Source organism: Rhagoletis pomonella, unplaced genomic scaffold, assembly GCF_013731165.1.
Source record: "Rhagoletis pomonella isolate Grant_MI unplaced genomic scaffold, Rhpom_1.0 Rhpom_scaffold_01068, whole genome shotgun sequence".
Lineage (NCBI taxonomy): Eukaryota > Metazoa > Arthropoda > Insecta > Diptera > Tephritidae > Rhagoletis > Rhagoletis pomonella.
In genome coordinates this window covers 1-12,222 of record NW_023459622.1, presented here as the reverse complement: position 1 = coordinate 12,222, position 12,222 = coordinate 1, and the positions used below count along the sequence as shown (strand labels likewise).

At 33.0% G+C, this 12,222-nt stretch overlaps 2 protein-coding genes across 2 annotated transcripts; one reads left to right on the top strand and one right to left on the bottom strand.

The window, feature by feature from the left end:
* The first annotated feature begins 657 nt into the window (after positions 1 to 657).
* On the top strand, positions 658 to 1,844 carry LOC118751893. Its single transcript, XM_036486715.1, has 3 exons — positions 658 to 789; positions 856 to 1,163; positions 1,237 to 1,844. The coding sequence occupies exons 1-3, from the start codon at positions 732 to 734 to the stop codon at positions 1,327 to 1,329; spliced, it is 459 nt and encodes a 152-aa protein (XP_036342608.1). The 5' UTR covers positions 658 to 731; the 3' UTR covers positions 1,330 to 1,844.
* Positions 1,845 to 4,667: 2,823 nt separating this feature from the next.
* LOC118751896 (endoplasmic reticulum resident protein 44-like) lies at positions 4,668 to 12,217 on the bottom strand (the record flags this gene model as incomplete). The annotated part of the gene is given in 5 exon segments (XM_036486717.1): positions 4,668 to 5,536; positions 5,647 to 5,845; positions 5,904 to 6,060; positions 6,062 to 6,171; positions 12,187 to 12,217. Coding segments are annotated over 5 exon segments (645 nt in total), but the record flags the coding sequence as incomplete, so codon positions are not given.
* Between the last annotated feature and the right edge of the window lie 5 nt (positions 12,218 to 12,222).

Genomic DNA, 12,222 nt, shown 5'->3' with positions numbered 1-12,222 from the left:
AATGGGAATTACAGTTACAAGGAATGGGATATTAGTTGTGTTTTTTTACTTGCCAGCAACTCTCCGGTAACTTTATTTCTAAGAATTCGCTCTCATAGAAAAAATTTACAAAAAAGTACGTGAACGCTTTTCCAGTAATAATTTGCAAGTTTCATGAACAGCTGATAAATTGGTTGCCTATTCGCAGCATATTCCTAATAAAACAATATATTTTATATTTAAATATGTTTATTTTGTGAATTTCCACAATAAAAAGGCACAAACAGTTTCCTTATTAGTTTAAATTTCATCCAGCAACATGCGATCAGCTGTTTTTCGTACTGGCAAATTCTTACAAGTAAAAATTTATCCAGTAAAATCCAGTAAAAACTTAAAACTTTCGCTCTCTCAATTTCCCCTACTTTGCAAGTTTTTGCGTACGAACGAAAACGCCAAAACATGAAAATTAAGTAAAAACTTTTACTGGATTTTACTGGAAATTAGTAAAAAAAAACGCAACTATTATATGGGACCGGACCAAATATCGGTTGGGACCAAATGCAACAGGGTGAAACCAGTGTTTATCACCCTATACTTCCGGTAGTGCATTCCAGTGACGTCCGGTAGTGAATTCCAGTGGAAGTGTTGTGATCTATCCCTGTTCTGACATTCGTTCTGAAAAGGCGTTGGTTGTGTTTTCTTCATTTTTAATCCTGCAACTGGTGGTATTATCTATTATCCTTAGTGTAGTAATGGAAACATGGAAGCTTCTGATTCTCACAGTAATAGCCATATATTACATAGGACAAGGTAAATGTGGTCACCACCGGTTGCTGAAATGCTAAACTGTTTTCTATGCTAACGCCCTAATTTCAGTACACTTCGTACACGGATTGGAGTGCTATGTGTGTTCCAACCAAACTGGTAATACTGAGAAATGCCTGAATACAATAAAAACATGTGAACCAGGTGAGGATGCTTGCGGTACGGAGATACGTTGGGGCAGTCAGCCGTATTTCTCTCAAGGTGCGCTGAAGCAATACTATGTTTCCAAGCGGTGTTTGACGAAGCAACAGTGCCAGCAGCGTCGTAAACGCTACATGCAGTATTGCACACATATTTGGTACGAGGATTGGTGGTGTTATGAATGCTGCGTCGGCGATCGCTGTAATTATTTTGTGATTGTAAGTTGATTAAATTAAATTAATATCAAATAAAAACACGGATTAAAATATCTGTAATTTTCATCTCTTGCAGAGTGGGTCAACGCAGCCCCAAATGGCAAGCCGCACAATAATTGGAGGTTTGATTGTGTTATCGGTATTGGGCATGCTTTCATGCCTCTATTAAAACTTGGTAAAGATTAATATAAAGCTCACCTCTCGGAGCCTTCACGTTATTAAAGCTAATAATCGTAACATGAAACTCGAATAATTAAGCACAAAAATCGTTAGATAGTTTATACAATATATTTCAGCATTATTGTGTTCGAATATTAACCGTCCAATTAATATACATAGATACCTTAGTATAATGAAGCGGTTTATTATTATTGCTTTAAAAAAGCACTAGCTTTTATTGAAAATTTAATTTACCAATAATACCGTGGATTCTGTTCTCTTATTAATAAGATGTATCATGATAAAAACAGCGTGTACGAAAATTCATAAAAAAATGGGGAAGTTGAAATGCATACCTTTATTGAATGCATTTACAAACTGAAATATGGTTGATATATGTACATATCATATTTTTTTCATCGGTAGCACAATTTTAATATGGTACAAAGTTTGTTTACTTAAGTATATAAAAACATAAGTACATTCCGAAAGTGTTTTCCGACTTAAAATCCGAGCACATTTAAACAGAACAATAAAATTGAATTTGTATTTATAATAACTTGCTTTAATTATTACTAAATGAATTGGTAACTAAAATAATTGTTCCCACGCTGTTACAACAACATAATCAATACTATATTTTTTCATTATTTAACTACATCGGTATGCTTAAGCGGATATTCCTAACCATGTACATACATATGTATGAAGTTTGTGGCTTCGTTGAGCTTACTCACTGTACTCTTACTTGGTGGTCGAAGATGCTTTCTCTATCATTTTGATTTCACGTTCATGGATGCTTCTACTTGTTTGTTTCCTTAAAACTAGCACAACAGCAAATCACATTGTTAGCAAGAAATGAAAGATAACGTCGTTAAAAATGGGATTCCCATAAGCTTGCATGCACTCAACGTTTTACCAAACAGTGCCCTAGTCGGAATTTTTATGTTTATTACTCACACGCAATTAGATGTGTTGATAGCCAATACTGCGGTTACTGGAGTTGTTAGGTTCATACATACCTATGTACATATGTACGTGCAGAAATGTGTTTATCATAGTTTAAAATTTCGCCTACCTCAGTTTATTACCTACATGTTTTGTTTATGCGAATAGGATAGCTGTGGCCAGAGAATTTCTAAGCTTAAGTTCATAGTAGCAGTTAGAGGCTTTCGACGACAATTGGCGAGTGTTCGTGAAAAAACGTTAAGTTAACTAACATACTTTTAAGAACGCGTAGACTTGAATCACAGTAATAAAAAATTGATGTGTCGAACGCGATAATTAAAAAGACCGTCAAATTGTCTACTACGAAAAAAAGAAAGAAAAACATCACCTCTACTGTATATCACTTACATACATAGTATATATATGTATGTATGTATGTAAAGACTCGTACGTAGTTCGTTGGTGTGGTGCACGACAGACGGTCATGTGCATGGACAAACTAGAGGCGCAGGCATCAAGCAGCCGTCAACAGGCAGTCGTCGATATGCAGGTAGACTACAGACGGTAAGGAATAATTTACATTTTTATACGCTATATACATATTTATGCATAGTACTAATGCAAGGATTAGCGTATGTTCTTGTAGGCATGAAAACAACGTGTAGCGCGGGCAAAGAGCGCCGCAAACCCATAACGGTGAGATGTGTACGCGCTGTGGCGAATGGATATGTAAACATCGTTTATGGGTTTCTAAATTCACGACTCCTCATGTAAAATATATGCATACTCTAGTAACTCTTGTTTATTTAGTGTTTTCTTTTGTTTGTTTTAAGTAAGTTAAATATAATAAAATTTCTAATTTTAATTATAAGTTACAGCTGTTAATATATAAATAAAATAAATAAAAATTTCTAATAAACTACTTATTTCATTCAATTGTGATCAAGATAAAAATATACATGTTCCAGTGGCGACTATGTATATTTTACGTCTTTAATTAGAAGCCGAAATTATGTGAAATTTTTAGTTTACCGTTAAATATGCTCCTATAAAAAAATCTCAAATAAGTGTTGTTATAGCAAGTGTATTCAGTTATTTGTTCAAGCTCTGAGAAAGTCCCTGGTGACAGAGTTTCTTTATTGGCCTCAGATCAGTACTGTGTCCAATGATAAAATAGCCAATTCTTTCAAATATATTTTTACCCAAAGAATTAAATAGCGAATTAACCAGAGATTTCCTATAATGCAATTTACAATTAGGCCATGTAAGTAATTGCAAAAAAATACTTACCGATTTGGCTCATGCGCATAGTCCAGAGTCATCGTGAAGGATGAACTCCTCCATAAAGGAAAAAGGTTTTGCTCTAAAAGTAGTTGGTATATATATGTATATGTATGTTTGTATGTATGTAGTAATTGCTTTTCATCTCGATACATCAGGGACAGACTTCCAACAACATTATAGGAAAAACCCGCAAATTATTCGACTCCCATTTTCAGAACTAGTACGAAGGTTGTTCCAGGGGCATACAAATTCCTCAAAGGGAAAGCCAGCTGGAGTCACAGCCCTTGGCCAGGTACAGATCTGGCCAGATACTTTTACCGACGATTACAATTTTCAGCTTAGGCCGAATTAGAATTTTCGATGACTGCAGCAACAACGATGCCGTTTTTAAATAGCTCATAAGTTTTAAGTCCTTTTAGAGTTGGATTCACAAGTAACATATTCAATTTCGGAAAAAATGTCAACTTTAAGGACAGGTTTTATTATTCTGTTGGCCTATATTTGAACAAATATGTTAGATATGTTGTTTTATTAATACTTTATTTTTTAACTGCTAAAATAAATTTACAGAGCAGAAACGTTTTCAAAAAATTGCAACTAAAATTATACAAAAATGTAACTTTTACGAAAAATTTGATTTATACTTATATTAATGGCGTTTTAATAAGTCTCGTAAGCGTTTCAAATAAGTTTTTATGTATTTAAGATATATGTGTCTTCTATAGCTGGTTGCTTTAAGTATTTATTATTGGTCTAAATTGGATATACTAGTTTTTTTTTTTGTAGCACGCATTTTAAATTGACAAAGTTTTGCTCCATCTTTGTATGTCTTTATCGAGAAGTAATAAGTGTGGTATATATTGCATAGTAAGGAAAACGAAAATGTATGGAAAAATAAGTTGGAAATATTTTTCAAAACTAAAGATTCTACGATGTCCCAAAGGCACTGCATAAAGTATATACTCCCGACATTTAACCGATGCAAAAATATTCTGCTTCACAAATCCTTTTCTTTGAATATCCTTAAGGCTTCCAAGTTGTAAATTTCGTCGGAAGTACACGATGGATTTTTTGTTGACTTGCTCTACAGTCTTTGCAAGAAAATTTCATTTTCAATTACCTTAGTATATTTTTATTTCATCAGTAATATTAGGAAAAAAATCAGCGCACTCTACTTTATGTGGAACATAGTGCTCGGCGCAATTAATTAAATAAAAATACATTCCATTTTCTAACTTTAAAAAAACTTATCCAAAGTAAATATAGTTATTTTTACAACTGTGTGATTTACACTGAAAGGGATTTTAATGAAAAATGTACAACTGAAAGCCAGCTTAACGCTACCATATATGTACATACTATAAGGAAAATTATTACTGTATTTAGCAAATCATACATACATCAAAAAATATTATGTGCTATTTTTTCAATAGTTTAAATAAACTTTCTTTATATCGTAAAACAAAAAAAAACCTATAATCACAATAACATTTCGTGTAGTTTTTAGCAAAGAATAAAAAGAATAAACAAAATATGCACCCATTTTGAAAAGAAAAGAAAAACAATATTCTGGACAATCGACGAGTGTACAGACAAACATATGCACGTATAAAGCAAAAAAAAAACGCAGCATAACTATGTATGTATTAAAAAACTTGCATATTTCTAAATTTTGTTGTATTTTAGCATATGAGATTGATTGATTGTTTGTTTTGATTGGTGTTATTTAGCAGGTGTCTGTCTGTGCAAGTTTAAGTGCAACCAGCACATATTTATGTGTAGATGTATCTGGGTGTATACTTGTGTATGTATTTAACCTAAAGCCTAATAATCGACCTTACAGCTCATCCTTATGCAGTAGCGTGTAACGATTCTTCGAAGGTCCTAATTTCTTAAAGCTCGATTCCGGCGGTGATGTGCCTTTGCCTGATACTAATTCGGTTTGCACCTCATTACCGGATGTATCGGGACCATAGTGGAACTCTCTGTTTAGCCATGTGAAGAAAAGGTAAAGAAAAATAATTTTAGAAAAAACGTCCAAGAGATATAATATTTTGAAATAAGAATTCATATTGCTAGACTTTTTGCAACAAACCTGTGCAATTTTCCACTGTACAAATCTTGTAAAAATTGTTTCAGCTTGCCAGGCTGATACATATCTTCGAATTTGGGGAACAAATACATGTGACGGAATGAATCGATAGCAATCAATGGCAAGTCGTCGTCTGATTTACCCAAATGATGTAACGGATGTGCAAAGCGTTGACCGTCCGCAGTTAGGAAGTTGATATTCTCTGCAAAATGAATTGGTAAATTTGAATATTTCATTGCTTTTGTTTCTCTCTTTCATACGTTTCTCATCCAACAACTGAGTTTCAATGATAGCCTTAAAGTCCTTGATCGCATCGGTATCGTCTGGTTTGTGGAAAAGTATCAAAAATGGTAAACCTTCTTCCGTCAATTCCTCGGCGTTTTCAAATGTAATCTCACGCACTAAGGGTACACATTTTTTCTTGCACCCAAATTTTCAGTTCATCAAAGTTCTGCAAACTACCCTTGTAAGTTTCATCGTTTTCATGTGACAATGCAACATCGGGTCGGAAAACAATGATTGGTTGGCCTATGGGCATACACAAATGATATTGTTTTATAAAAGTAGGTAATTTCGATAATCAGCGTAAAAATATATCACAGTAGTTAGTTACATTTAAAAGACATTCGCGTAAAAAAGCTGTTAATATGTACTTAGTTTGTGCCAACTTAAATGTGCACAGAGTGCAGTAATAAAGGTTTAATGAGCTGATAATTTATAAGGTATAAATTTGTATACATATACATTAGACTGCATCACTCTCCATACAAAAAAAAAAAAACCGTACTGTGTTTTGATTGGAATTATAAAATCTATTATATTTTAAGAAGTCCACCAAAATATTTCGGAAAAATATTAAGATTTACGTGAGCTGGACCGATTTGAAAATACCTCCAAAAATGCAGTTTTTTATGAATCAAAATAGTTTCTTAAAGATGTTTTTTTTTTGAGAAAAATCCTTTCAAGTTACAAAACGGTTTAAGCTTAAAAAAATTTTGTGAGAGGCTTTTTAAAAAAGTTTTAAGAAAATATTTTTATTCATAAAAACTCCATTTTTGGAGGTTTTTTTTTGAAATCAATTCAGCTCACGTAAATCTTAATATTTGTCCGAAACCGCAACTTTTTTGTGATGCAGTCTAATGTACATACATACATACATACATACATAGAAATGTATGAGCTAGTCATTAATTCATTAAGGAAGTTATAAAGATTCTAAATGGAATTTTAGTCTGAAGGTGAAAGGTAATACATATACACAATATGAATTCATTAAATCTTCCTCGTCTTCAAAAAATTCACGTACATACATACATAAATTCATATAATATAGAAATGCCTTATTTTCAAAATCCTTTTAGAACAAAAAAAAAGGCTGCTACTGTTTAAATTTAGATAGTCTTCAATAAAGTAGTTTTAACAGAACTCAGAGATATATAGTCTAAGATCCGAATAGGGCGCGACCTTCACCCATCTGTTTAATGGATGAAATCTTTTTTGTATGAAATTTAACGTATTATTTCGCGAGTGGGCTAGCTGAAGAAATCCTCCTCAATTATAAATTTTTTTTATTTTGCACTCATTAGTTTAAAATAACAAATTACATACCAATCGAAAGTATTAAGCCTATAGCATGTGAAAACGTTCGGTTTTCTTTTTTTCCTGGCCTATATATCGGGTTGGCAAGTACGAACTATGATGGGTGCGGGATATCGGGCCCCGTGGGACTCGCGGTAGTGATTTCAAAATGGCCGGTATCGGGAAGGTCTTTAAAAAATTTAGCGGGCGGGCCGCGATTAAAATCTTTTCCCGACACCCCCGATAAAACCCGCAAGAAAAATCACTTTTATGAAATAACTTTTTTATTTTTTATTTACACGAAAACGAGAAGCAAGGCAAAAAATAAAATAACCGGAAAATACCAGATTTTTTTATTATTTAAAACTAATTTGAAATACATACATGTGAATTAATCCTAGTGATAGATTTCGGGCCCCACGGGACCCGCGGTACAATTCTGAAAAATGTCGGGATGGGCGTGTTCGGAACTTAAAAATTTCGTTTCGGGAATGGCGGGATCGGGATTGAAATGTTTGTCCCGCGCCCTTAACGCATTCTATAGGCTTTATGCTTTCGATTGGTATATATCGTCGCTACCATGTCAAACTATCGAATGTAAAAAATCGGTACTTTTCAGGAGAGCACAGAAACTGTTGTAAAAAATGTTGTTGTCACTAGGAAAAAGTGTGGGATTCGACACGTTGCTAAACCAGTAACCTCTGCTTTTCATTCATCATTCTAAACGCATGCGCAAGTGATCGTAAATGAAAAAGCAATTTTGCACATTCGATAGTTTGACATGGTAGCGACCATGATAAAAATATAGTAAGGTAGAACCGCTGAGAGTCACTTTTAAAATTTTTGACGTTTCCAAACAATTTAATTTTTAAATTTCCCACTGGGAAAATAGGTAAGCACCTTGCGAGGTAAGCCATGTTTTCTTTCAGTTTTTAGTACCAAAATTGTCATCATGGCCAATGTCATCTACTAGTAAAGGGCAAAATGAACACCTCCGAAGACACATTACGTTGTCAGTTGCAAAATAACGTGCAGCCGAAGTTATTTTCAAGCACCGAACTACTCCGAGCGACTGCTCTGCATTACACGTAACTTACTTTGTAAAGCGGCTCAGAAGTATGTCTGATACCAAATGTACATTCTAAATTCCTACTTACATAAGGCGGTCATGCCTTTGTAAAAGTAAGGGACGTTCGGCAGGGAAATGGTAATGACTGCCAGGTGAAGAGTAAGTTGCTAATAAGGTATTATTACGTGCTCCTAATTCCCACTGGGTTACTCACAAACTAACACACACATTTTCATTTTCAATCTCAAGCAACAACAATTTCGAACAATTTAAATTTTTTGTTTTCACTTTTATATGATTTTAAAATGTTGGCAAACTTTAAAAAAAAAAATCATGGCCGACAAATTGAGAGAACGGTTATACCTTGCTATGTTTTTATCATGGTCGCTACCATGATAAAAACATAACAAGGTAAAACCATTGAGAGGCAGTCTGACGTTTGCCAACAATATAATTTTAAAATCAAAACCATGATTCAATTATTAAAGGTTTTGTAAGTAGCTTTTTTCTAAAATTTGGCACTCCCACCCACAGGGATGGTTTTTTAGAAGCAGAAGAAAAAGGGGAAGAATTCAATCACACTTCCTAAAATGGGAGCTAAATTCTATAAAAACGTGGGGATAATAGTGAATGGTGGTATTTTAAAACAAAAACGAATTTGATTTAATTATTTAATTTAAACAAGCTTATTTACATCGAATATAACCCCCTATTGTTATTAAAAATAAATATTTCTATGTTTATACCAAACTTGCGTACGTCAGATGGCGCATAACTCGAGAATGGATGGTCCACTTTCAGCTTTTTTTTTTGTTGTATTTGTTTGCCAGTTGATGGACATGAAGAAGCTATTTGTTTGCGGAAAATATGCAATATTTATTAAACAAAAAAAAACGGCAAATAAAAAAATTTGGAGCTTACGTTTCTTTCGCGGTTATGGCTCGATTGTTTCGAATTCTTTGATGTCGCACTTTTTATGTTCTGGGGAAAATATTCAACACTGGCTTGCACAGCCGCAGTTGGCGATTGGTGCCGAACGAACTCAGAGCACGCAGCTACTGAACGACTGAGATAGGGAACGTGATCTACATCGTCAAATGAGAAGTGGCGTAATGGGGCTTTCGCACGAGGCGATTTTTCAGGCAACTTTTGCGTTCAACTCCCGCCGGGTTGCACGAAAAAAAATTTGAATGACTAAAAATATCAAAATATAAAAAAATATTAAAATATTCGCCATAAAAAAGGCGTTTGTATTGTTCAACTTTGCATTCTACTTTCAGCTAATCGCTTTCAATAAAGTTGGTCGCCAGCCAACATTCGCCTCGTGCGTACACCTTTTAAGTGTGCAATTACATCGCGCCATTGACTAAACCGAGCTGTCGTGTGACGATTGGGCCTATGGATGCGGTTTGGCAATGTTATATTGCGTCAAAATCTCATTCGGAGACACCAGGACTGTGTCGTGGAGTACAATACCTAAATACCTTCGTTGGCTCATTGAACGCTTTACTTTACAGCGACTTGGCAGAATCAAGAGGTCTCCACGAATATCGACAAATACATTTCGGCATTTAAGGGAATTTCGTCTCTTAACATTGAATTTCTGTAGTCCAACGATTCTCACCCATTTTGTCTTGTTGGCGCCAGCGAATGCAGAACAAACATTTCTTCAAATTTAAAAAGTAAAAATTTCACTACTAACAATTTAAAAATGTTCTTAAAACTTGCAAAGAAATTTGGAAAAGAAATATCACTGTTTTTGTTTTTAGGAGTAGGGTGGGAGTGTCATTGATAAAATTAGAGCGAGAGAAAGTTTTTCTTACAAAACCTTTCATTATTGAATCATGATCAAAACTCAAACTCACACACACATTCTCATTTTCAATCTCAAACAACAACAATTGTGAACAATTTAATTTTTTTATTTTCAATTTTATATGATTTTAAAATGTTGGCAAACGTCAGAAAAAAATTATGGCCGACGAAATGAGAGAATGAATTTACCTTGTAATGTTTTTATCATGGTAGCGACGATATGTAATTTGTTCATTGAACAAATGAGTGCAAAATGAAAAAAAAGTATCCTTGCCAAGATTTTTTCAGCCAGCCCACTCGCGAAATATTTACTAGTACGTTAAATTTCTACAAAATATGCCCTATTCGGTTCTTTTACTAATGGAAATTGATTTTTTTCGTAACGGATATGTAAAGGCTGGTTTTAAAATTGCGAGCAGAGAAGTGGCGAATCGATGACGGGTTATGTCATATTTTACCGAATAATGTGTCGTCATATTTTGACAAAATTTTCTCCTCTATCCATACATTTACCAATGATAAATCAATCGATAGACCGTTTTTTAGTCCCATTTGATAATTGTTTTCACTTACTGTTTTGGCGACAAATGCCATTGAAATTGACATAATGGCTGCATTTCTTTATTCATTCTGAACGTTTGGAATAAACTTTTTTGTTTACTTATTCTTTAGAACGTTCCTGATGATATGTTAACGTATATTTCAAAGGCATTCTGTTTATTCCGGCTGTGAAATGGGATTATCCGGAATGTATAAAGAAACGCAGCCAATGAAAACTAACCTTAATATTATGTGGATTAAAATGACAATGTTTGTAGTTAGTTACCGCGTTGTGATGGTGAACTGAAAATATTTGAGCTATTCTCGGCGAATTTCTATTCGATTAAAATAATACGAAGTCCTTGAGCCTTTAGATTGCGGCAACTCAAAAATTGTATGCAGTTGAATGATACACAAAATATTCGGTTAATCCATGTGAAATCGACCAATGTTCAACCGAACATTTTTGATGTGGATGAATTCTGATCAAAGCAATTCCTTTATCATATAACAAAGTTCTGCCAAAGTTTAAAAAAAAAAAATAGTTGTTTTCCAAAGTTATGCAAAATTCTAGATACATATCATAACTTCCGGGATTTCGCAAATTTTTTTTGACTATCTCGAAACCTCAAACAAAAAAATGGTTCTAGTTTCGTTTTAAAGGTGTTATTTAGGGCTATAAAGAAATATATATACAAAAAAATGGAAAAGTAAAAAAAAAGAATTTCGAATAAAGAAACGGTAAAAAAAAACCTTTTTTTGTTGGAACTTAAATTTCTTTTTGCCAACTAAATAAAGTTATGTTAAACATTTTCTATTTAATAAAATGAAATGATATTTAAATATTTTTTTTTATTTAGATTTCGCAATATTTTTTTTGCAAACTAAATAAAGTTACCATATTTTGTGTGTTTTTTATGTGTTACATCAGACTTCTTTTTTCTAGACTTCAGCAGGGATCGACCGCTCAGCTTAAGTTTTATTGTTTTTTTTTTCCATTTTTCGTAACAAACAAATCGTGGTACAAAGCTCAATAAGACTATTGAAATAAATATTAATTAACACGCCACAATAAAAATTTACAAAAAAATAAAGTTATGTTAAACAACTTTTATTTAATAAAATTAATATTTTTTTATTTTAAATCTTGCAATAGTTTTTTTTACATTTTTTTTTATTTTTGGAGTTTTGGAGTTTTGTAGCTTTGATAGTTTGTGAGATATTCAAAAAATAATGTGTAAGATCTGGGAAATTGTGAAATTAACTTTAGTTTTTTTGTTAATTTTTTTCCTTTAGCAGAACTTCGTTAACACATAATTATTAAATGAATTAATTTGAATGATGAAACCCAATATGAAAATAATAATAAATATCTATATCTATATACATATCTTCGCTTTTACACACATTGAGAAATTCTGAATTTTTAACTAACTAAAAAATTGTAGTGCAAATACTATACATATGTATAGTACAAAGCATATGTGAAAAATGGAAAGCAAATTTAAACTAAAAACGAAATTAAAATTTACATATTTTACCTATAATGATATTGAAAAGCGCATTACCTCTTTCAA

What these genes read in the sequence shown, in the direction of transcription:
- LOC118751893 (XM_036486715.1), top strand. Translation starts at nt 732, where the DNA reads ATGGAAACATGGAAGCTTCTGATTCTCACAGTAATAGCCATATATTAC. An exon ending in CATATATTACATAGGACAAG is followed by an intron (nt 790 to 855) that starts GTAAATGTGGTC and finishes CCCTAATTTCAG; the next exon opens with TACACTTCGTACACGGATTG. An exon ending in GCTGTAATTATTTTGTGATT is followed by an intron (nt 1,164 to 1,236) that starts GTAAGTTGATTA and finishes CATCTCTTGCAG; the next exon opens with AGTGGGTCAACGCAGCCCCA.